At 41.7% G+C, this 23,485-nt stretch overlaps 1 protein-coding gene across 1 annotated transcript; it reads right to left on the reverse strand.

The window, feature by feature from the left end:
* Window positions 1-107: 107 nt before the first annotated feature.
* LOC106605920 (complement C4-like) lies at window positions 108-20,410 on the reverse strand. The gene is made up of 41 exons (XM_082959729.1): window positions 20,215-20,410; window positions 18,846-19,035; window positions 18,577-18,742; window positions 18,186-18,256; window positions 17,916-18,007; window positions 17,660-17,742; window positions 17,378-17,465; window positions 15,877-16,003; window positions 15,111-15,252; window positions 14,876-14,988; window positions 14,618-14,779; window positions 14,280-14,450; window positions 13,657-13,848; window positions 13,279-13,422; window positions 9,576-9,705; window positions 9,135-9,206; window positions 8,794-9,006; window positions 8,476-8,587; window positions 8,317-8,387; window positions 8,077-8,216; window positions 7,757-7,972; window positions 7,595-7,655; window positions 7,404-7,493; window positions 7,117-7,323; window positions 6,851-6,926; window positions 6,515-6,707; window positions 5,702-5,809; window positions 5,334-5,496; window positions 5,028-5,239; window positions 4,221-4,379; window positions 4,012-4,074; window positions 3,848-3,938; window positions 3,566-3,743; window positions 2,776-2,866; window positions 2,104-2,178; window positions 1,913-2,012; window positions 1,298-1,387; window positions 979-1,074; window positions 786-869; window positions 508-640; window positions 108-389 (listed from the first exon to the last, which is right to left on the reverse strand). The coding sequence occupies exons 1-41, from the start codon at window positions 20,280-20,282 to the stop codon at window positions 248-250; spliced, it is 5,175 nt and encodes a 1,724-aa protein (XP_082815855.1). The 5' UTR covers window positions 20,283-20,410; the 3' UTR covers window positions 108-247.
* Between the last annotated feature and the right edge of the window lie 3,075 nt (window positions 20,411-23,485).

The following is a 23,485-nucleotide window of genomic DNA, read 5'->3' on the forward strand; positions in this document are numbered from 1 at the left end:
ATGTGCTTAAACACAATTATTAAATAAAGCTGTAAACTTTATGGATGTTTTATGTTTCTCATTTCATTCATATTGTTGGTAAAGTTAGTCAAAGACTGAATTACATGTTGTGGTTAAAATGCCATTTTATTGATCTTGAGAAGTATTGAAAGTGGATGTTACAAACACTGAATTACATGAATCGATAAAAACATTTCATTTTCTAGATGATGTGTTGAGTATGCATGTTAACATGTCAGTGAACCAATCACTGGGTGCAGCCAATCAACATGTACTCGGATACAAAGTCTTGGAATTTTTTGCATGTAGCCTTGTTCTTTGATCCTTTGCACTTTTTCTCATTAGGCACTTGTTCAATCCAGGTATTTGATTCCAAAAGGTATTGCATCCTAAAAGTCAAACAGAGAAACGGTGAGACATTTACCAGGGAAGTCCAATTCTCACAGAGTAAGACCTTAGAGGTAAAAACATCTTCAGTTGTCTCATGACATCATAGCCAGAACTTACTGGCCATTAGAGTCGGTGGTGGAGCCATCTTTGCCCATGATGAGGTATTTCTTCCCTGTCTCTAGCTGTCCTTTACACTGGAGCCTCTTGGCGAACACTCGCACTTTGCTCTCCTCCAGCTTCACATCTCCGGCTGGCAGAAAGAGGGCACAGAGTTTCCATAGTTACCATGACCGTAGAAAGAAGTAAATGTACTATCTATGGTTACGTCTTCATGAACATTCTAGTTACAGACAGAGATCTCAAGTCAGGATTAGAATAATGGTATTATCACTTACTGGCTCGGAGTATCTGAGTCACATTAGTTGTGTAGAGTTCAAAGTTACTCTTCACAGACATACTGATGACTTGGACAATGAAACCTAAAACAACCAGATTTGAAACAAATTACTAGCTTCACCTTATTTGTCCCATACTGTAACTGTTAAATGATTGACCTGTGTCACACTCATAGCTAAATTGTCTACTGACCGTAATCCACAGTGGGGGAATAGCAAGCATGTTCAAAACGATCTTTCTTCTCTAGCTTCAGTGGTCCAAAAGTGTCCTTCTCTTTGTGGCAGGGCCCTAAAGAACCAATGGGACTTTCTTCAGTGTCATACAGACCCTAACCAATGAAACCAGAACCAATGCAATAGTCTCAAAATTGTAAAATCCCGCCTTTAAGGCCCTACAGGCAGGCTCAATCAAATTCTCCATTCTATTAGAACCCAGGTCTGGTGCCTTAACAGTGAGATAATACTTCAATAGGGTAACTGAGAGAATGTTGGCGATAGTAATAACAACTTACTCTCTGAACACTGGCACACATCCCCTGAACACAACGTTGAAACCATCTTGCTTCTTTTTGGTGCAGCATAGAAAGTAGTACACTTTCTGTCTGTGATTGTGTATGTGTGTGTGAGAGAGAGAGAAAGAGAGAGGGAGGGAGGATAGAGAGAGAGAGGGAGAGAGAGAGAGAGAGAGAGAGAGAGAGAGGGAGGGAGGGAGTGAGAGAGAGAGTGAGAGAGGTGTGTGTATGTTAGCAAAGACAGACAGACAGACAGACAGACAGACAGACAGACAGACAGACAGACAGACAGACAAGACAGACAGACAGACAGACAGACAGACAGACAGACAGACAGACAGACAGACAGACAGACAGACAGACAGACAGACAGACAGACAGACAGACAGACAGACAGGGAGACAGGGAGACAGGGAGACAGACAGGGAGACAGACAGGGAGACAGACAGACAGGGAGGAAGAGAGAGAGACAGTGACAGATGGAGAGAGATAGTCAAATTATGCATTATTTTTTAGTGATGGCAAAAATATTCAGAAGACTATTTGACAAATACAAAAAATCAATCAAGGTAAAAAAAAAGTACAGAATAAATCTGAAAAGAAAGCCTTGCATACCTGGTTCATAGTAGTCATAGAATGTGGCCGGAGCAGGCTGCAGTAAACCTATAGCTACTGTCTGCACAGCCCTAAACGTTACACACTCCCTTTCCTCAATCTGGACAGAGACAGAAAAAATACCTTTGGGCTTTTCGATTTCACACTGTTCCACCGAGTTGCTTGTGTATTCGTGTCTGTGTGAGTCTCACCTCATTGAAGTACAACAGCACTTTGCCATGTGAGACCTCGTAGTGAGAGATGTATTGTTCATCACGGTTCTTTAGCTGTGGAGAGACAACAGTTAGAGAAAGAGGAAGAGAGGAAGAAATTATGGAGAGATGAAAAGGGCGAAGGGAGAGAGGAAGGAATGATGGAGGGATGAAAAGGGGGAAAGGAGAGAGGAAGGAATGATGGAGGGATGAAAAGTGGGAAGAGAGAGAGGAAGGAATGATCGAGGGATGAAAAGTGGGAAGAGAGAGAGGAAGGAATGATCGAGGGATGAAAAGTGGGAAGGGAGAGAGGAAGGAATGATCGAGGGATGAAAAGGGGGAAAGGAGAGAGGAAGGAATGATGGGGGATGAAAAGGGGGAAAGGAGAGAGGAAGGAATGATCAAGGGATGAAAAGAGGGGAAGGAGAGAGGAAGGAATGATCGAGGGATGAAAAGGGGGAAAGGAGAGAGGAAGGAATGATGGGGGATGAAAAGGGGGAAAGGAGAGAGGAAGGAATGATCGAGGGATGAAAAGAGGGGAAGGGAGAGAGGAAGATCAGGGGAGAGAGAGGAGGGGAGAGACTGACAAAACATTGATTACTAAAGAAAAGTAAAGGGAGGGGGTTGGTTACGTGTTTATATAGACTCTATATGATGATGATGAAGACTCACCTTGTCCAGGTCGTCTGTCTGTGCCTCAAAGCCACTGAGCAGTGTGATGTCGGCTATGGACATTCCTGTGAGGTTCCTGGTCAGACTATGACTAAAGAATACAAGTTAGTTAGCTTACTGAAAAACCACTGCCCTATCGCCTAGGTCGTCACAAAATATTCATCCCAGTCACAAATCTGCCGTTATTTGTATATTCATGACAGAATCAATTCCCTCTCTGTTTAACTGACCTCACACAGACCTCTCTGTTTAACTGACCTCACACAGACCTCTCTGTTTAACTGACCTCACACAGACCTCTCTGTTTAACTGACCTCACACAGACCTCTCTGTTTAACTGACCTCACACAGACCTCTCTGTTTAACTGACCTCACACAGACCTCTCTGTTTAACTGACCTCACACAGACCTCTCTGTTTAACTGACCTCACACAGACCTCTCTGTTTAACTGACCTCACACAGACCTCTCTGTTTAACTGACCTCACACAGACCTCTCTGTTTAACTGACCTCACACAGACCTCTCTGTTTAACTGACCTCACACAGACCTCTCTGTTTAACTGACCTCACACAGACCTCTCTGTTTAACTGACCTCACACAGACCTCTCTGTTTAACTGACCTCACACAGACCTCTCTGTTTAACTGACCTCACACAGACCTCTCTGTTTAACTGACCTCACACAGACCTCTCTGTTTAACTGACCTCACACAGACCTCTCTGTTTAACTGACCTCACACAGACCTCTCTGTTTAACTGACCTCACACAGACCTCTCTGTTTAACTGACCTCACACAGACTTCGTATTCAACATCGTTTTCAGAATTCCGGCTTTGCTGAGTATCTCTTCTGTGCCTGCTGCGAGCATCGAACCACTCAATCGCTGATCGGGGGACATCCTCTTCCTCCCTTTTCTCTCCGTCTCCATAGTCACCCTCATAGTCGTTGTAGTCTTCAACAATCTGGGCTGATGAAACAAAGTGTTATCATAGTGTACTAGTGGAACTCAGTCACACACATCCTAACCTGTAGTAAAAGGAGCACTGAATCAGAGTAGTGTTGTACGCTCACCAGTGTACTCTACTTTCCCCTCTACTTTGACTGTGATTGACAGAAGGTTACAGTCGTCTGAGGTGTCCAGTAGATGGTAAGCCTTCGTAACCTGCCAGACAGATCAATATATTACCAGTTTGAATGAACATCAATAAATATTTTTGGATGATAAAGACGCTCACCTTCATCTTGGCTTTTCCCTGTCCCGTTAGCGCTACGTTAATGATAGGATTACCAATCAGTTTCTGGTGAAGTAGAGACAGAGAGAGAGAGTTACGTGTGTGTGTGTGTGTGTGTGTGTGTGTGTGTGTGTGTGTGTGTGTGTGTGTGTGTGTGTGTGTGTGTGTGTGTGTGTGTGTGTGTGTGTGTGTGTGTGTTGGAGTGGGTGTACCTTCAGCTCTATTTCTACTTTCTCCCCCTTGTTGTCCAATGACAGCTTCTGAATGTCGTTCTTCCTTGGAGCAGTGAACTGTACTTCCACTTTTGTGATGGGAGGTTGGGGCCTGTTCAGTGCATACTCAGAGAGAGCCTCCAAAGCCACTATAGTATCCTAAAGACATTAAGATGAATGCATAGACTGGATACAAATTGAAGGTAGACATTTAACATGTTATTTCTACTAAATGGTGTAGAATGTAAAATGTCCATCGACTCTCAATGATTGGGACTATCACCCCTGGGTCACTGTATCAGTAGGATATCAGTATTGTTGGACTGAATATGAAGGCGGAAAACTAGCAAAACATGCTAACTAGGAACAAGGAAACTACATCCACTAGGAGGCAATGAAGCAGCCACATCATGTTTAGGCATTGTTTGGCTCTCCATCAGTACAGTATATCTCACCTGTGAGGACTTGAAGTCTGCTCCATCAGTACAGTATATCTCACCTGTGAGGACTTGAAGTCTGCTCCATCAGTACAGTATATCTCACCTGTGAGGACTTGAAGTCTCCTCCATCAGTACAGTATATCTCACCTGTGAGGACTTGAAGTCTGCTCCATCAGTACAGTATATCTCACCTGTGAAGACTTGAAGTCTGCTCCATCAGTACAGTATATCTCACCTGTGAGGACTTGAAGTCTCCTCCATCAGTACAGTATATCTCACCTGTGAGGACTTGAAGTCTCCTCCATCAGTACAGTATATCTCACCTATGAGGACTTGAACTCTGCTCCATCAGTACAGTATATCTCACCTGTGTGGACTTGAATCCTCCTCCATAGTTCTCCTGTGAAGTCAGCCAGCAGGCTGCAGAGTCTGCCCACTCTGTGTCCTTATGAGCCACTGCAGTTAACAGGGCGTAGGCTGTAGTCTCTACTGTTATGGCCTCTGTTGTCGGTACAAAACGTTTCTTTTCCTCATTCACCATGCCAGCGTTAGCATACCACCCATGGCAATGGTCTTTCCCTGTCAAGAGGAGTCAAAGAATATCAATGTCAGCAGAAATTCCCCATCAGCCCACACCATTCTGACCTATAACAGGAGTGTAATAGGACGATACCTTCAGTTGCCAGTCCTTTGAGTTTTTCCCAGGCAGGCACAGCCTGTGTCCGGTCAGACAGACAGACTGACAGACAGTAGGCTGTTATGGCGACAGCGTAGGGTCTCTGTAGCCCCTCAACACGTGAGAGCAGGTAGTCGGTGGCTTTGGAGATAATGGCTTTCTACACAAACACAAACACAGAGCAGCTAGCAGTTCTGGTTCAAAATAGAAGCATTTGATGTCTCTGTTTTTCTTCTTCTCCAGGATAGAGACGGCTGATTTAGACGGATGATTAAGGTTGAAGTCGGTTAATTGGTAACACAATAAAAAAGTACACTATACTAAACACTTATGAGTTAATAAGGAAATCTGTCCAGCTATCTTACCGTATCGCTACGCTCCTTGTTGTCTGTCAGGAAAGGGAGGGAGCGATTTAGAGCCACAGTTATGAAGGCAGTCATGGAGACATCTCCCTCTATCCCTCCAATGCCTCCCTAGAGAGAAAGAGACAACTTAACTAAACAGAGAAAGACAAAATACTCTGTTGAAATACAGGAGGGTTGCCAGTTCAATGCCTCCCTAGAGAGAAAGAGACAACTTAACTAAACAGAGAAAGACAAAATACTCTGTTGAAATACAGGAGGGTTGCCAGTTCAATGCCTCCCTAGAGAGAAAGAGACAACTTAACTAAACAGAGAAAGACAAAATACTCTGTTGAAATACAGGAGGGTTGCCAGTTCAATGCCTCCCTAGAGAGAAAGAGACAACTTAACTAAACAGAGAAAGACAAAATACTCTGTTGAAATACAGGAGGGTTGCCAGTTCAATGCCTCCCTAGAGAGAAAGAGACAACTTAACTAAACAGAGAAAGACAAAATACTCTGTTGAAATACAGGAGGGTTGCCAGTTCGAGTCCTGCGTCTGACTGAGTTGGCAACCGGAGGGTTGCTGGAATGAAATCCTAGATGCCTTTGCCTGCTGTTGTGCTTTTAAGCAAGGCACTTAACCCCCACACAACAACAGCTCCCCAGGCGTCCAGTGTGGAAGCTTCCCACACCTCTCCAAAACCTGTCTATGTTATGTGTGTCTTTCGGAGGAGTTGGGTTAAAAGCGGAAGTCAAATTCCGGTTGGACCTTGTGTGAAACTGACCAATAAAGTGATCTTCATGTTAAAACTAGTGTTTTGAATAATCCTTTACCTGCATTTCCCTGTGTATGACTGGGTTAGGGTCCGAGAATGATCCATCCTCCTTCTGTTTAACCAGGAGGTATCTGACTGAATCAATGATATGCTGCTCAGACACACCCTGTGCCCATCTCCCCTTCTCTCCACCGCCTGCATTCTCACGTTCTGCCACCAGAGACATCACTTTCACAACAAGGCCCGTCAGCCTAGAGAGGAAGGTTAACAAACACTGTGATAGGATCGGCCAGCTCCAGTCCTGGAGAGTTGCAGTGTTTACAGGCTTTTATTCCAGACAGACAGAAAACTACAGTAACACAAAAACAAGCAACGTAAAGAGAGATGTACTGACCAGTAACTGGTTGGATGGTGCGTCCAAGCTCCATACGAACCATCACCCTTTTTAAACGTCAGAATTCTCATATAGCCTGAGAGAGAGAGAGAGAGAGAGAGAGAGAGAGAGAGAGAGAGAGAGAGAGAGAGAGAGAGAGAGAGAGAGAGAGAGAGAGAGAGAGAGAGAGAGAGAGAGAGAGAGAGAGAGAGAGAGAGAGAGAGATTGTATTTTGTGTTTCTTACTATAAATGAAAAAAAAGCATCTTCATTATAGTTCTCCCACACCTTGCTCTGTGAACTGGAGGGCCGTATCTCTGGTGCCAGGGGTCAGCTCATACCAGCGCTGGCTAAGGTCCAGATAGCGGAGGGCCAGGGCTGTGGGGGCCATACGTTTCATAGTCTGCTCTGCACATCCAACAGGGGCATTGAGCAAGTTTGTAACCCCTTCGGGAGAGAGCAGGGTCCTGGAAGTGGACTGGCCAAACAGCTCCCCTGGGGAATGGATGAGAATGGATATTAAACTGACAATACTGTTGTGAAGAGAAATGATTGGAGGGTAAAATGAGTCAGACCTTCCATCTTGACGAAGATATTGGAGCTGGAGCCAGGGACTGTGTTGTCTGGTAACTTTCCATCAATCATGAAAGATTGGCCACTCTTCCCTGACAACAGAGAATGAGAGAACCTGGTTGGTGCTTTTTATGCCATAAACTATTACGTGAATAAAATGCTGTCATCATAGATATTCTGTTAGCAATCTCACCAATATTGCCACTCAGGTCAACAAAATGAGTTTCCTCCACTCTCTTCTCTATTCCCTCCGTCTAAAATATGAGAAACTATTATATTACATACATGCAGTAATGGATCTTCACATCATTTGTTTTGTAGTAGTAATTTTTCCTGATATTTGTTGTATACTTACTCTAACATTCAGAATCTTTTCAATAGCATCACTGCCGTCCTCATTCTCTATGTCATAAAGGCGTATTTTGATGGGTATGGGGCCGGTTTCCATGGGTACTGCAGAGAAAGTGACGGCTTTGGAGGAGTGGGCCTCCACGGTGATGTTGACATAGGTTTTGATGGAACTGGAGCCTGGTGAACAGAGCTTGTCATTTCTCTCCATGTGGAGTGAAATCTGAGAAGGAGGAAGGTGGTCCATCAGCTGTATGGCATTTCATCTTTCTGTAAATGCTTCTGAAGTGTAAAACTGTAGTACTATAGAAAGTGATTTAACTCTACCTGTGCAGTCTGGTCCCAATAGTTGTAGACAACAGGAACAATAGACATTTGCTCAAATCTTTTGACTGAGTACGGCAGCCTCAGAGAGACAAAAACCTTCTTAAACACACGGAACTCATGTGGTTCTGCCACACAGATGCCTGCAGGAAGGACACACACAGTCCATTACTCTCCAGAATGTCACCACATGTTCCTTACTATCTAGGTACAGGAATATGAACCAATAGAGGAGGATGTTACCATGAGAAGCAGACAAGCTGACAGCCTGTATCTCCCAGGTGGTGATGGAATCAGGCAGAGCCACAGTATGACTAAGGGAGACAGAGAGAGAGTCAAATTACAATAGTGTTTCAGACACATGGCGCCGATATACTGTGTGTCTAAATGTCGATTTCTCACCTTCCTTTGCCGTTTATATCCACCACTGCGAATGCAAAGCTTGGGGGGAAACTTCTGCGTATTTGCTGATTGGTTGTGTCAAAGAAGTCTTCGATGTCTGTGGCACTCGCAGCTGAGAGGAGAGAGTGCAGACTAATGGTGTCACAATAATATAACCTTTTAAGATCGTATTCTCATCGAATCCTTCTAAGTTATAACAAGTCAGATATTTTGTTTCAAAATTCCCATGTCTGTCTAAAGAATAGTGGTTGTTATCATTTTGTTACAATGTTATACATGTTAGAATGGTAATATCCCCAACAATCAAGTCATCCTCACTCCTGCCATGTCCTCTCTGGGCGTCATTTTGTTTCTTCTTTTCCCTCAGCTTCTCTCCCTCTATGCAGCAGTCCAGGAAGGCCTTGACACAGTCATGGTCCTTATTGGCTCGTGCCACTCTCTCGGCTCGCTGCTGACACGTCCTCAGCATGGGGATCAGGGAGAAGCCATGAGAACAACACTCCTGCAGCTTGGCGTCTGAGTAACTCGATTCTGGGAGTTGGAGATGGTGAGGTAGTGACAAAAGGTTTTAGTTCGTACCTGCCAGGACTGACAAACACTCTCTCCCACCACCTCAGCCAGCAGTTAGTGACAGTTAGAGTATAGTAACGTTGTAATACTTATGGACATCATCTTCTGTTGGACGTTCAGGGAACGCCTCTGTCGTCTGAAGCCTGACTCACAGTTAAACCCTAAGACAAACACACGTACATTAGGGTGAAGACGATCAAATCAAAACATCAACATATAATATCAACATATTGTGGGAACATGTAGGTTTTGAGCAATTATGATGTCATTAATACTTTGTTGAAATGTACGTCTGAGTTGGTGTTTTTTTTATTTTATTCGGTTTTTTTCTTTATGTTGAAGGTTGGGCAGGTCCCAGCCAATGTCATGTCTAGTTTAGTGGATCCATGTCTGTGAAATGTTAAGTTGTCTACCTCCTAAAGGGGTTTTAACCTTATACCAGAGAACATCATTCAGAAACTACGGACCAAAGAAGAAGTAGTGTAGACACTAGACAGCTGTTTTGTTTAATCACACTACATTCGTCATACCCTTCCTCATCTTAGATAGCACATGAGAGTTGGAGATGAATGACAAGCCAGCGTCGTTCAACACAGAGGCTGTATCTGAGCCGCCACCGTATGAGCAACCAAGGTCATAGGACTGCATCGATGAGAATACCTGTGAACAGCACACAAAATATTCACACTATTAGTCAAAAACAGCCATTTGGTCTTTATTGCATAGAATATATTTATACCTGTACATTATAAGGAGTGAGTTTTAGAGGAAATAATGTGGAGGAGACAGTATGTATTATTATTCTTTAGTAAATAGTATCTTGTATATGTGAATATACAGTACCAGTCAAAGGTTTGTACACACCTACTCATTCAAGGGTTTTCCTTTTCTATATTTCATATTTTATATTCTTCAAAGTAGCCACCCTTTGACTTGATGACAGCTTTGCACACTCTTGGCATTCTCTCAACCAGATTCATGAGGTAGTCACCTGGAATGTATTTCAATTAACAAGTGTGCCTTGTTAAAAGTTAATTTCTGGAATTTCTTTCCTTCTTAGTGCGTTTGAGACAATTAATTGTGTTGTGACAAGGTAGGGGTGGTATACAGAAGATAGTCCTATTTGGTAAAAGACCAAGTCCATATTATGGCAAGAACAGCTCAAATAAACCAAAAGAAATGACAGTCCATCATTACTTTAAGACATGAAGGTCAGTCAATGCGGAAAATTTCAATAACTTTGAAAGCTTCTTCAAGTGCAGTCGCAAAACCCATCAAGTGCTATGATGAAACTGGCTCTCATGAGGACCACTACAGGAAAGGAAGACCCAGAGTTGCCTCTGCTGCAGAGGATAAGTTCAGTAGAGTTAATTGCACCTCAGATTGCAGCCCAAATAAATGCTTCACAAAGTTCAAGTAAGAGACACATCTCAACATCAACTGTTCATAGGGGACTGCGTGAATCAGGCCTTCATGGTCAAATTGCTGCAAAGAAACCACTAATAAAGGACACCAATAAGAAGAAGAGACTTGCTTGGGGCAAGAAACACGAGCAATGGACATTAGACCGGATGTAAATCTGTCCTTTGGTTTGATGAGTCCATATTTGAGATTTTTGGTTCCAAACGCCGTGTTTTTGTGAGACGCAGAGTAGAATGATCTCCGCAAGTGTGGTTCCCACCGTGAAGCATGGAGGAGGTGTGATGCGGTGGGGGTGCTTTGCTGGTGACACTGTTGGTGATTTATTTAGAATTCAATGCATACTTAACCAGCATGGCTACCACAGCATTCTTCAAAGATACGCCATCCCATCTGGTTTGCGCTTAGTGGGACTATCATTTGTTTTTCAACAGGACAATGACCCAACACACCTCCAGGCTGTGTAAGGGCTATTTGTGATGGAGAGCATCAGGTGACCTGGCCTCCACAATCACTCCACCTCAACCCAGTTGAGGTGGTTTGGGATGAGTTGGACGGCAGAGTGAAGGAAAAGCAGCCAACAAGTGTCCAGTGTCATGACGTTGGCCTGCGGGTAAGGTTTATGACCCCCCATAAATACCTTTCTCCCTTCCCCACTCTCTCTGACCCTACTGAAGGACTTTTGAATAGCCTTTGTTAAATATAGAGAGTCTGGGAACATCAAACAAGTGGGGGGAAAGGAACCATATTTCGGTAATAGAACCAGTTGGAAATATACCAGGTACTTAATGAGTATGGATGTCAGTTCGGTTGTCATCTGAGACATTATGACTGATGACAGGACGACATAAACTGTACCTGGGAAAGTCTACACATTCTAGTTATCAGATTCACATGGAATTGTTGTGCAATTTAAATGTTTGATATTGAAACTGTTTGTTAGGAGATGAAATGTAAGTTTAGCTTCCAAATGAGAAAATTGGGTTTTCATAAGGAAAGAGCCCTGACCAATCAGTGGCCCGCCCCTGTGAAGAGACAGGAGTTATAAACAATGAAACACACCCTTCTCCCCTCGCCACTATATAAGTCAGTGACAAAATGTAACCAGCCGGCTCCGGGTACGTGAGGTCTGCAGCCTCTGCGTTAAAAGGACTCACATGTCAAGTACAGAACTAAGCCAACCTCAGCGTGAGCTTTGGTTGCTGTCACGATTCCCACCGACGGTGTCGCCCCCTCCTGCTCGGGTGGCGCTCGGCGGTCGTCGTCACCGGCCTATTAGCTGCCACCGATTCCCTTTTGCTTTTCCCTTTTTTTATTTTAGACACCTGTGGTCAATTAGCCATTAGAGGGGCTATTTAGTTTAGCTGGCCTGCTCCTTGTTGTGCGGGATTAATTGTTGTTATCGACTGTCTTGTTCGTGTCGGCTTGGCATTGTCGCACCTTGTATTTATTCCCCTGTGTTTGGGGACTTTGTTTTCTTCTTTCAAAGTGTTATTAAAAACACCACTCCCTGTGCTCGTTGTTTCCTGCGCCTCATTCCTACAAACACGACTACCAACGCCGTTACAGTTGCGAATGGTATGAACTCTTATTCACTACAGAAGTGATACTTCCTAGCCGTTGAGTTAGCAGCGGCCGCTGTAGACGTGGGCTAGGAAAGGACGGACGACGTATCCTGCCTAACACACAACGAAGATACTACAACGTATACAATTTACCACCACTGACATTCTTCCGAGGACAGGAAGATCTCTGTTGGCCAACACGGCCAGCATCTACAACCAACCTACCGAAGCGCAGCTCAGAGTAAATATTTATAGCATTTTCCTTTTCCAAATGGGCGGTAATTTAGAATGCATACAATAATGTATTTACGATGGCATACCTGCTTTCTCTGTTCCCCAGTCTTCCCACTCTTTCATTCAAGCCCAACCCTCTTTCTTTGTGTAACAAGCCGCCATGCCGGTTTACCCCACTAGGGCACATTCTCCTATCATTTCCTTGTAACCATATCTGTTTGTTATGCATTTCTGTGAATTACTTAAATTAGTAAATAAATGATTTTAAGACAATTGATGTATGGATGTCTCATAGTGAAGACTGGGTTCGTGCAGATAACCAACAATTTACGATGTTTGGAATGAGACTGACGAGGTAAAGAATACGTCATTAAATCAGAAGACTCATAGATCAGATATTATGATATCTGAAAGTTATATTAGGAAAATTATAACTTTGTAATCTGAATATTTTCCTTGGTGCCCCGACCTCCTAGTTAATTACAGTTACACGATTAATCAGTTTAATCGCGTAATAATAATTACAGAGAGTTATTTGATAAACATGTCTTCCGTTTTAATGATGCCAAAGACACGACACCAGCATATGTGGGAACTCCTTCAAGACTGTTGAAAAAGCATTCCTCATGAAGCTGGTTGAGAGAATTTTAAGAGTGTGCAAAGCTGTCATCAAGGCAAAATGGTGGCTACTTTGAAGAATCTAAAATCTAAAATATATTTTGATTTGTTTAACACTTTTTTGGTTACTACATGATTCCATATGTGTTTTTTCATAGTTTTGATGTCTTCACCTTTATTCTATCATTTGAAAATAGTAAAAATAAAGAACACCCTTGAATGAGTAGGTGTTCTAAAACTTTTGACTGGTACTGTATATTCACAAAAAAACATATTGGGGGATTAGAAATTATGCAGACAATTACATTGATGGAAGCTACAATCTTTCTGCAATATTAAAGCTGATCTACACCCCCCCAAAAAATAAAATAATAATAATAAAATAATAGTAGCTTGCCTGTTTGGGGGTGAGTTTGTTGTGGGCATTGAGAGCATAGATAGCCTTGTCCACAGCCAGCAAGGCAACTTTGGCCTTCTGACCATTTAAGTCTATCTCCAGCTTTGCCGTGTTTCCTGGTAGATATTCATATTTTGACTTTACCTAGAGCATATAAATATACATAGGAAAAGATTAGGATGATAACACCAAATACGTATCATTAGTAAATGACTCTGAACTGAATTGTAACTTATTAACAGTCAGCACAGATTAAACCCTTTATTTCTCTTTCTTTGTTTTGTGTTTCTAACAGGCTTTGGCCATATTGCTGTCTGATTCTCCAGAACTCTCTCTGTCAGTGCTGATGCTTATCTACTCCAGTCACTGTTTACTCACCTCCACTGTCCCCTCACAAACATCATTGACGTCTACCCACACAGAGTCAGTAATGATGTCACCTTTCTGATCATAGTAGTAGCCAATCAGACGGAAGGAGGGGGTCATATCAGACGTGATTGGAAGCTGAATCTTTGTTAAGTCCCCTGATTTGACAGAACCCTGATTTGTTAGCACTCCACGGCTGAAAACCTGACGATTAAAAACAGAAAAGTGATTGTTTTTCCTCTCAGTTATAGAACTTTTCCACCATGTCCTGTTCCTTGTGATATCAATTCAATTCAAGGGGCTTTATTGGCATGGGAAACATATGTTAACATTGCCAAAGCAAGTTAAGTAGATAATATACAAAAGTGAAATAAACAATAAAAATGAACAGTAAACATTACACTCACAGAAGTACAACTGGTTAAAGTACAAAATGGAAAATAAATAAGCATAAATATGGCATACTGTGGTATTTCACCAAGTAGATATGGGATGATGACACACTGTGGTATTTCACCCAGTAGATATGGGAGTTTATCAAAATCAGGTTTGTTTTTGAATTTTTTGTGGATCTGTGTAATCTGAGGGAAATATGTGTCTCTAATATGGTCATACATTGGGCATATATCTCTCACCATGTAGTAAATAAACCCATCCTCTGGTGGCCCATTGAAGACTTTGAATACAACGGAAAGGGATTGACCCGGCGTCAGAATCTTTTGGCTCACGCTCACGCTCAGATAGGTGTTGCCAGGAGACGATGCACATTTGACGTCTTTGGTTATTTTCTGGTCATCTACGGTCACCTAATGGAAACAGAGAGGGGAAAACATGGGATAAAAGAAGAGAGAACCAATCCAAAGTCTTTAGTTTCACATGATTTCTTCAGTGTTTTGTTCACAGCCTATTGCTGTATTGCTTGAAGCTACTGCTAGAAGCTATAGTTTTATTTGGACTATTTTGTTATTCTTACCTCCACAGTAATGTCACGATCAAGATTGGGAAGGTTAAAATCGTGCCACACTGCACCCTGCTGGTTAGTCTTTACAGTTTGGTCTCCATCCTGGAGTTCTGGCAGATGCATTCTCACTGGCTCTCCAACGGCTGGGGAACCATTTGGGAGACGGACCACCACCTAACAGATCACCGGACAAAACAATATACAGTTTATGATTTCACAGATAGACATTGTTCAATCTAACGTATCTCTGTCATCCAAATTGAGGCTTACCACTACAGTGAGAGGAACTCCAGGGATGTAGTGAGAGCGGGTACGGGACAGGTCTACAGTGTAACGCTGGGAAACAACAGGAAGAGACACCTCTGCTTCCTGTAGCTCACCACCTGGTGAAGGGATAAAGACAGTATAGTACCAATATCGTTTAGTTGTCTTGTACCTCCTGTATGACTACCACATTTCAAAAGTCTCTTTTTGTTCAAACTAAGAACAACAACTGATGCCTTACTGATGATATCAGTGACAGACACTGCCATGTAAAGCTGTGCGTTGCTCTGGACCATGTCTGAGAGGGTGATGTTGAGGTTGGATTTGAGTTGCTCGATGAGCTTGGATTGCTGGAGAACCGCCGACCCCTCTCCAGCTTGTATCTGAGAGAAAAAGGCAAGCGACAGGTTTTAGGTCAAAGCATAACTCAAGCTTTGCTTAAACCAAAATGTTGTAACTTTATGTAGAAATAGGTTGGCCGCCACTACAGTTGTCCTTGTCACGAATCCCACCGAAGGTGGCTCCCCTGCCTGCTCGGGCGGCGCTCGGCGGTCGTCGTCACCGGCCTACTAGCCGCCGCTGATCCCTTTTTCCTTTTCGTTTGGTATGTCTTATTGTTTGCACCTGTTCCTCATTTGGGTCTTTTGATTTTGGTTATTTAAGCCTGGGTAGCCCGCCCAGGTTTGTGCGGGATTATTTAGCGTCAGGTTGTGTTTTGTATTTGGATGTGCTGGCGATCTACAATTGTTATATTTTATGCATGCTGTGCGCCTGTTCTGGGCACTTTGCATTTTTCCACGCCGGTTGTGTTGGCGTCGTTCGTGTTGTGTTTTATTTAATAAAGACACAGTTCCTTACCTCTGCTCTCTGCGCCTGACTCCTACCACCACTCCTAACAACGATTGACAGTCCTTCAGAGCTCCCAGAGCTTTAGTCTTTGTGAGTCTTCTTCTCTGATTGAAGAGTACAGATATTTTGATTGAAATATGCCACATGTATCCGCTCACCGATCCAGTCAGCTCCAATCCTCTGATGAAGACAATCTTCCCTTTTTCACCATCCGGCCCCTGTGTTTCTTCCTTCAGTCCAAACCGGCAGTGGAAAGCTCCCTTTATACTCTCACCATAGGAGTACCTGAGGGGGAAATACAGTGAAGTCAGACCAACTGATAAAAATTACCGAGTTCTATAACATATTCATAGATTTGATAAACATTTAGAGGACTTGTACTTGGGTGAATGTCTCAATGAGAACCACATAGCCCGAACTAAAGTTACATTTGCGTGCTCAGTCCCCTCCTGTACTCCCTGTTCACTCATGACTGCACGGCCAGGCACGACTCCAACACCATCATTAGGTTGGCTGATGACACAACAGTGGTAGGCCTGATCACCGACAATGACAAGACAGCCTATAGGGAGGAGGTCAGAGACCTGGCCGTGTGGTGCAGGACAACAACCTCTCCCTCAATGTGATCAAGACAAAGGAGATGATTGTGGACTACAGGAAAAGGAGGACCGAGCACGTCCCCATTCTCAACGACGGGGCTGTAGTGGAGCAGGTTGAGAGTTTCAAGTTCCTTGATGTCCAAATCACCAACAAAATAACATGGTCCAAGCACACCAAGACAGTCGTGAAGAGGCCATGACAAAACCTATTCCCCCTCAGGAGACTGAAAAGATTTGTCATGGGTCCTCAGATCCTCAAAATGTTTTACAGCTGCACCATCGAGAGCATCCTGACGGGTTGCATCACTGCATGGTATGGCAACTGCTCGGCCTCCGACCGCAGGGCACTACAGAGGGTAGTGCGTACGGCCCAGTACATCACCGGGGCCAAGCTTCTTGCCATCCAGGACCTCTATACCAGGCGGTGTCCGAGGAAGGCCCTAAAAATTGTCAAAGACTCCAGCCTCCCTGTTCTCTCTGCTACCGCACGGCAAGCGGTACCGGAGCACCAAGTCTAGGTCCAAAAGGCTTCTAAACAGCTTCTACCCCCAAGCCAGAAGACACCTGAACATTTAATCAAATGGCTACCCTGAATGGCTACCAAGACCCCCCCCCCCCCCCCCCCCAACACTGCTGCTACTCTCTGTTATTATCTATGCATAGTCACTTTAATAACTCTACCTACGTGTACATATTACCTCAATTACCTTGACACCGGTGCCCCCACACATTCACTCTGTACCTTTACCCTCTGTATATAGCCCCGCTATTGTTATTTACTGCTGCTCTTTAATGATTTGTTATTCTTACTTATCTGTTACTTTTTTTGTTGGTATTTTCTTAAAACTGCATTGTTGGTTAAGGGCTTGTAAGTAAGCATTTCACTGTAAGGTCTACACATGTTGTATTCGGCGCAAGTGAGAAATAACATTTGATTTGATTGGACTTTTTTTCAGCACTTTATAAGGAGCTAGATGTTGTAGTGGGGAACAGTTGATATCAGGATTAAATCTTACTTGGCTGAGATCATGAAACAGTTGATATCAGGATTAAATCTTACTTGGCTAAAATTGTGAAGTTGAATAGCTCAGTGCTCAATAGAAAGTAGCTTTGCTCAGGTATGACAGTCACCTCAAAGCTCGGCAGCACTGAAACAAAAAAACATGTTCAGAACAACAAAACATTTCTTATCCTTTCACCATGTGTAAGAAAATGTATAAATAATAGCATGAATACAATTTAAGTAAAATTATTTTAAGAAAGATTGGCTTTAAACTTGAAATATTAAAATGGTCAATAGAGAGTACGTTGAGCAAAGGAGATAAAAAGAGAAAAAATTAACCAAATTTCTTGACTTGAAATTCTCGAGTAACAGCATTCTTTTCATCTCCTTGGTAATGAGCCACGATCCTCCACACACCCATTCTAAAATAAAAAGACACCTGGTATGATATTAAGTTGTCTTATTATAATGTATTTTTTAAGTAAATCATGTAATCAATTGATCAAAGAAGGATAGTTGCACAATATCAGTCAATTAATAGATGCTGACATTGAATAATTGTGGAATTTCTATAGCGCATAATATATGATTGTACTCTGAGACATCAGGGATATTAAAAGGGATATCTGTGAATATTCCATCCTCAGCTCTCTTAAGAGTCTTCATTATCCGGTTGCCCGCAGCATTCTACCAAGGAGATACAAATCAGTTACTATACAAATCAGTTACTATTTCACAACTCTTTCAAACATCAAAAAAAGCTTTTTGGCATCAAAGATCCCCACCACAATGATAAACATTTCAACACTTCATGAAATGAAATGTAACAACGGAATGTGGTCAGAAATTAAAAGTTTGTACTCACAAAAATAGAGATGTGAAAAACGTCATTATGGGGCCTCATTGAGTGGTTGAGGGTAAATATCCTGTATCTCACTGGTAAAAAAAAATCCTAATATAATATCTTAATTGTAAACCTTTGACCAATATTAAAGCTGTACTTGGGGATTTTGGCAGTGAGGCCCTTTATCTACTTCCCCAGAGTCAGGTGTCTATAGGTGTCTTAGCAGATACGCTAGTTAGCATTGGCTCGGGAAACTACCTCTAACTTCCTTCATACTGGACACAGACACATAAAAATGATATCCACAAGTTCATCTGACTCTGGGGGGGAAGTAGATAAAGGGGCCTCATTGCCAAAACCCCAAGTATCCCTTTAAGAATCGGGTTCTATTTCATGTAGACTGTAGAAGTACCTTGCTGTGTAGGGTTGTAGATAGGCTGGTCAGTCTGAATGAAGATGTAGCCTCTGTGTTGGGAGACTAGGACCCTCACCATCTTTCTGCCTTCGACCCCTTCCATCTCAGCCACCAGCAAAAGATGGGGAACATCCACAAAGGTGGGCAGCTTGTCCCTTTCTACCTGCAAGGTGGGAAAAACATTGAAATGATATCTCCTATTTGTTGTTTGTGGTGAAGTCTGTATGGTCATTCATTTTATCTAGGCAGGTCTCACTAAGTCATACCTCTAGTTCCACAGTTTGGATCTGTCCCTCCTCAGTACACACAGTGCTGCTCTTTTGAGACATCCGATGTGTAGTTTCCTCATGCTCCAGGAAGAGGGTAACACGTTTATTCAGGAGGGCTTTACCCAGCTGGACATAAACACGCTCCTTCACCCCCACATGGAACACATTGGGAGCTGAGATAAAGAACCTGAGCCAAGAGAAGGTAGCATTTAGAATACTGTATCTACCACCCAATACTTTTAACAGTCTAGAATGTAAAGTATAACTTTAAGGTCAGAGACAAAAAAACCTAAAGATGTTTTATGTTTGTCAAACACCAGTATATCAAAATGCTAAATGTGCAAGTCATTCAGAGGCATTGAAGTACTCAGATGAATCTGAGTTGAAACATTAGATTAGAATACAACTGGAATATAGACGTCTCGCACTGTAAAACATATTGGGCTAGTTCCACTTTAAAACATGTAGGCAACTATTTCCATCAGCTTTTGGAGGATTTCCATCATGAGGTATTTTTAGATATAATATACTTACATTTTAGTGTTTCTATTTAGTTACTTTCATTGATCGTGTTAAACAGTGTCAGTGTTAAACATGGCATTATGTATTTCATCGCTTGGCATCTTTATCCACTGTAACAGGAATTGTTGAGAGCAGAGCTTATTCCACTAGCACTAACTGGAGGTAAAGTAACAAGCATTGTAGATTTATGTATTTGCCTCTGTCAAGAGTGGCGCGCATGATCTTACTAATAGTGAGAATGGATGGTCACATCATTGAAGGTCAATTGGCCCTACGGTTTGGATATCCGTTCATCGTGGTCCATTACACCTCATAGCATAACAAAATGTTTGATACTAATGTAGAAATTGGATTTTTTCATTCTTCAAACGTGCATCCAACATTGTGTAAAAGTATCGTAAAGTAAAAAAAATAGAGCCACATGGCAAGTTGTTGGAAGAACTTAAAATTCTTTAGTTGAAAGGAAATATTATGATAATTGAGTAAGTTAAACACAATTTTCCTTGTAGTTGTTTTTACACACAAACAGTTGTTTAGATGCTGCATTTATCTATGCTGAATTCATTATTTTTTGGGGGGTGGGGTTTGGGGTTGATTGAACAAGTACTGTAAAGTACTAATTATATTCAAGTAAAGATGACAACTACGTTTTGTTAATATCAAAATAATTATATTTTCAAGAATAATTTACTAACCACCTGAATCATTTTTTACAGTGCATGTGACCATGCTAAAACATAAGTAAAAGTAAGTTAGAGTTAAAGCTACATGCACATACAGGACACAGGAATGCACTGATATTGCATGGTGAAATGTTTCATGAAGATATTGTTGAAATATTTACCTGTCCTGTCCATGTACAGACTCAGCAGCCAAGATGAAGAGCACCATAAGACAGACGGGAGAACCCATAGTTCCTGTTCACGGTCTTTCCTCCTGCTCTGTCCACAGACCCTATCTTCACAGTTTTATTCACTCAGTTTATATAGATCTCTCCCTTTTCTCTCTTTCTCAATCCCCATGTCAATCTCTTATGCCCCTCCCTTCCCCTCTCCCTCTGAGACAAAACCTATGTAATTTGTAGTCACTGCCTGATTAAGGCAGGATGCCACTTACTGTCAATCATCAATAACCAAGAAATTGTCACAACTTCATTGAAAAGACAACTGTTGTATAGTTCTCTTCAACTGGTTGGTTCAATATGGGCAAGAAAGGATTACAACTAAAACAAGAAAGTCCTCTTTGGGATATTATTATTCAAAAGACTCTTCACAGGATTAGATCTGGTGTTACAAACAGAGCAGTTTATTTAACTGTTTGGCTTAAGCGGTCAAAACCTGGGGAACGTTGGAGAGAGATTCTTCCATTTCACAATGAGAGTCTATGCTCCCATTGGTCAGTGCAATTGTGGTTTTCCCTGAGATCATGTGATTTCTAAGATTTCTGAGGCCTGTTCTAGTCAGTGCCAGCATAATACTATTCTCTGTGTTCTAGTCAGTGCATAATACTATTCTCTGTGTTCTAGTCAGTGCCAGCATAATACTATTCTCTGTGTTCTAGTCAGTGCATAATACTATTCTCTGTGTTCTAGTCAGTGTCAGCATAATACTATTCTCTGTGTTCTAGTCAGTGCATAATACTATTCTCTGTGTTCTAGTCAGTGCATAATACTATTCTCTGTGTTCTAGTCAGTGCCAGCATAATACTATTCTCTGTGTTCTAGTCAGTGCATAATACTATTCTCTGTGTTCTAGTCAGTGCCAGCATAATACTATTCTCTGTGTTCTAGTCAGTGCATAATACTATTATCTGTGTTCTAGTCAGTGCCAGCATAATACTATTCTCTGTGTTCTAGTCAGTGCCAGCATAATACTATTCTCTGTGTTCTAGTCAGTGCATAATACTATTCTCTGTGTTCTAGTCAGTGCCAGCATAATACTATTCTCTGTGTTCTAGTCAGTGCATAATACTATTCTCTGTGTTCTAGTCAGTGCCAGCATAATACTATTCTCTGTGTTCTAGTCAGTGCCAGCATAATACTATTCTCTGTGTTCTAGTCAGTGCATAATACTATTCTCTGTGTTCTAGTCAGTGCCAGCATAATACTATTCTCTGTGTTCTAGTCAGTGCATAATACTATTCTCTGTGTTCTAGTAAGTGTCAGCATAATACTATTCTCTGTGTTCTAGTCAGTGCCAACATAATACTATTCTCTGTGTTCTAGTCAGTGCCAGCATAATACTATTATCTGTGTTCTAGTCAGTGCCAGCATAATACTATTCTCTGTGTTCTAGTCAGTGTCAGCATAATACTATTCTCTGTGTTCTAGTCAGTGCATAATACTATTCTCTGTGTTCTAGTCAGTGTCAGCATAATACTATTCTCTGTGTTCTAGTCAGTGCATAATACTATTCTTTGTGTTCTAGTCAGTGCCAGCATAATACTATTCTCTGTGTTCTAGTCAGTGCCAGTATGGGTTTTGTTTTATATTCTCTTATTCAATTTCACAATACCTTACAATTTACATGAATCAAAAGCCAATCATATTAATTATATTGGTTAAGGCTATTTTGTTTGTATGGTACAGTATGTGTGTTCTTAGATTCCCGATACCATTACATTTAAAAACAAGTGTGTATCTGCTCTGGTTTGGTTATGTGATTCATCCAATGACAAACTCTGGAAACGTTCACTTGTCTGTTGCTGTTATCACACAAATGTCAGTCGGGTGAATGCCAAACTCCACTAGAATTCAGTCTGCCTAAAGTGTAAATATACCTTTGCCCTATAACTGTCAATATCACAGGTCTGTAATGGCTGCAATAACCGAGCAATATCAGTTGAGCAATGCATCTGTCTGTGCAACAAACAAAACCTGTTGACATTATCCTGTCCTAGGCAGTGGTGTATATTTTGAACCTTTATTTAACTAGGCAAGTCAGTGAAGAACAAATTCTTATTTTCAATGACAGCCTAGGAACAGTGGGTTAACTGCCTTTTTCAGAACGAAAGATTTTTACCTTGTCAGCTCGGAGATTTCATCTTGCAACCTTTCGGTTACTAGTCCAATGCTCTAACCACTAGGCTACCTGCCGCCCCATATAAAGTCACATAATAATTGAATTGGATAAAAGTGCAACCAGCATTACAAATCACTAATTTCTGGCCATACACAGACAAAAACTCTACCTCTAACATACTGTATATAAGAGAGTAAAAACTCTACCTCTAACATACTGTAAATAGGAGAGTAAAAACTACCATAAACATACTGTAAATAGGAGAGTAAAAACTACCATAAACACACTGTATATAGGAGAGTAAAAACTACCACTAACATACTGTATATAGGAGAGTAAAAACTCTACCTCTAACATACTGTATATAGGAGAGTAAAAACTCTACCTCTAACATACTGTATACAGTGAAGGAGAGTAACAACTCTACCACTAACATACTGTATATAGGAGAGTAAAAACTCTACTTCTAACATACTGTATATAGGAGAGTAAAAACTCTACCTCTAACATACTGTATATAGGAGAGTAAAAACTCTACCACTAACATACTGTATACAGTGAAGGAGAGTAAAAACTCTACCACTAACATACTGTATATAGGAGAGTAAAAACTCTACTTCTAACATACTGTATATAGGAGAGTAAAAACTCTACCACTAACATACTGTTTATAGGAGAGTAAAAACTCTACCACTAACATAATGTATATCGGAGAGTAAAAACTCTACCTCTAACATACTGTATACAGTGAAGAAGAGTAAAAACTCTACCACTAACATACTGTATATAGGAGAGTAAAAACTCTACCACTAACATACTGTATATAGGAGTGTAAAAACTCTACCACTAACATACTGTATATAGGAGTGTAAAAACTCTACCTCTAACATACTGTATATAGGAGTGTAAAAACTCTACCTCTAACATACTGTATATAGGAGAGTAAAATCTTCCACTATGTCACATCCTGACCAGCAGAGGGAGCAATTGGATTAGTTTTGGTCAGGATGTGGCAGGGTTTTTGTGTGTGAATGGTTGTGTTGGTGATTAGGACTCCCAATTGAAGGCAGGTGTGTTGAGTTGCCTTTGATTGGG

Source organism: Salmo salar, chromosome 02 (genome assembly GCF_965601325.2).
Source record: "Salmo salar chromosome 02, fSalSal1, whole genome shotgun sequence".
NCBI lineage: Eukaryota > Metazoa > Chordata > Actinopteri > Salmoniformes > Salmonidae > Salmo > Salmo salar.

Excerpts from the sequence above, each read along its gene's own strand:
- LOC106605920 (XM_082959729.1), bottom strand. The coding sequence starts at position 20,282 with ATGGGTTCTCCCGTCTGTCTTATGGTGCTCTTCATCTTGGCTGCTGAG. Across the intron at positions 18,257-18,576 it reads CTACAACCCTACACAGCAAG|TGAGATACAGGATATTTACC; the intron begins GTACTTCTACAG and ends TTTTTTTACCAG. Across the intron at positions 6,708-6,850 it reads CACCATCCAACCAGTTACTG|GCTGACGGGCCTTGTTGTGA; the intron begins GTCAGTACATCT and ends CTTCCTCTCTAG.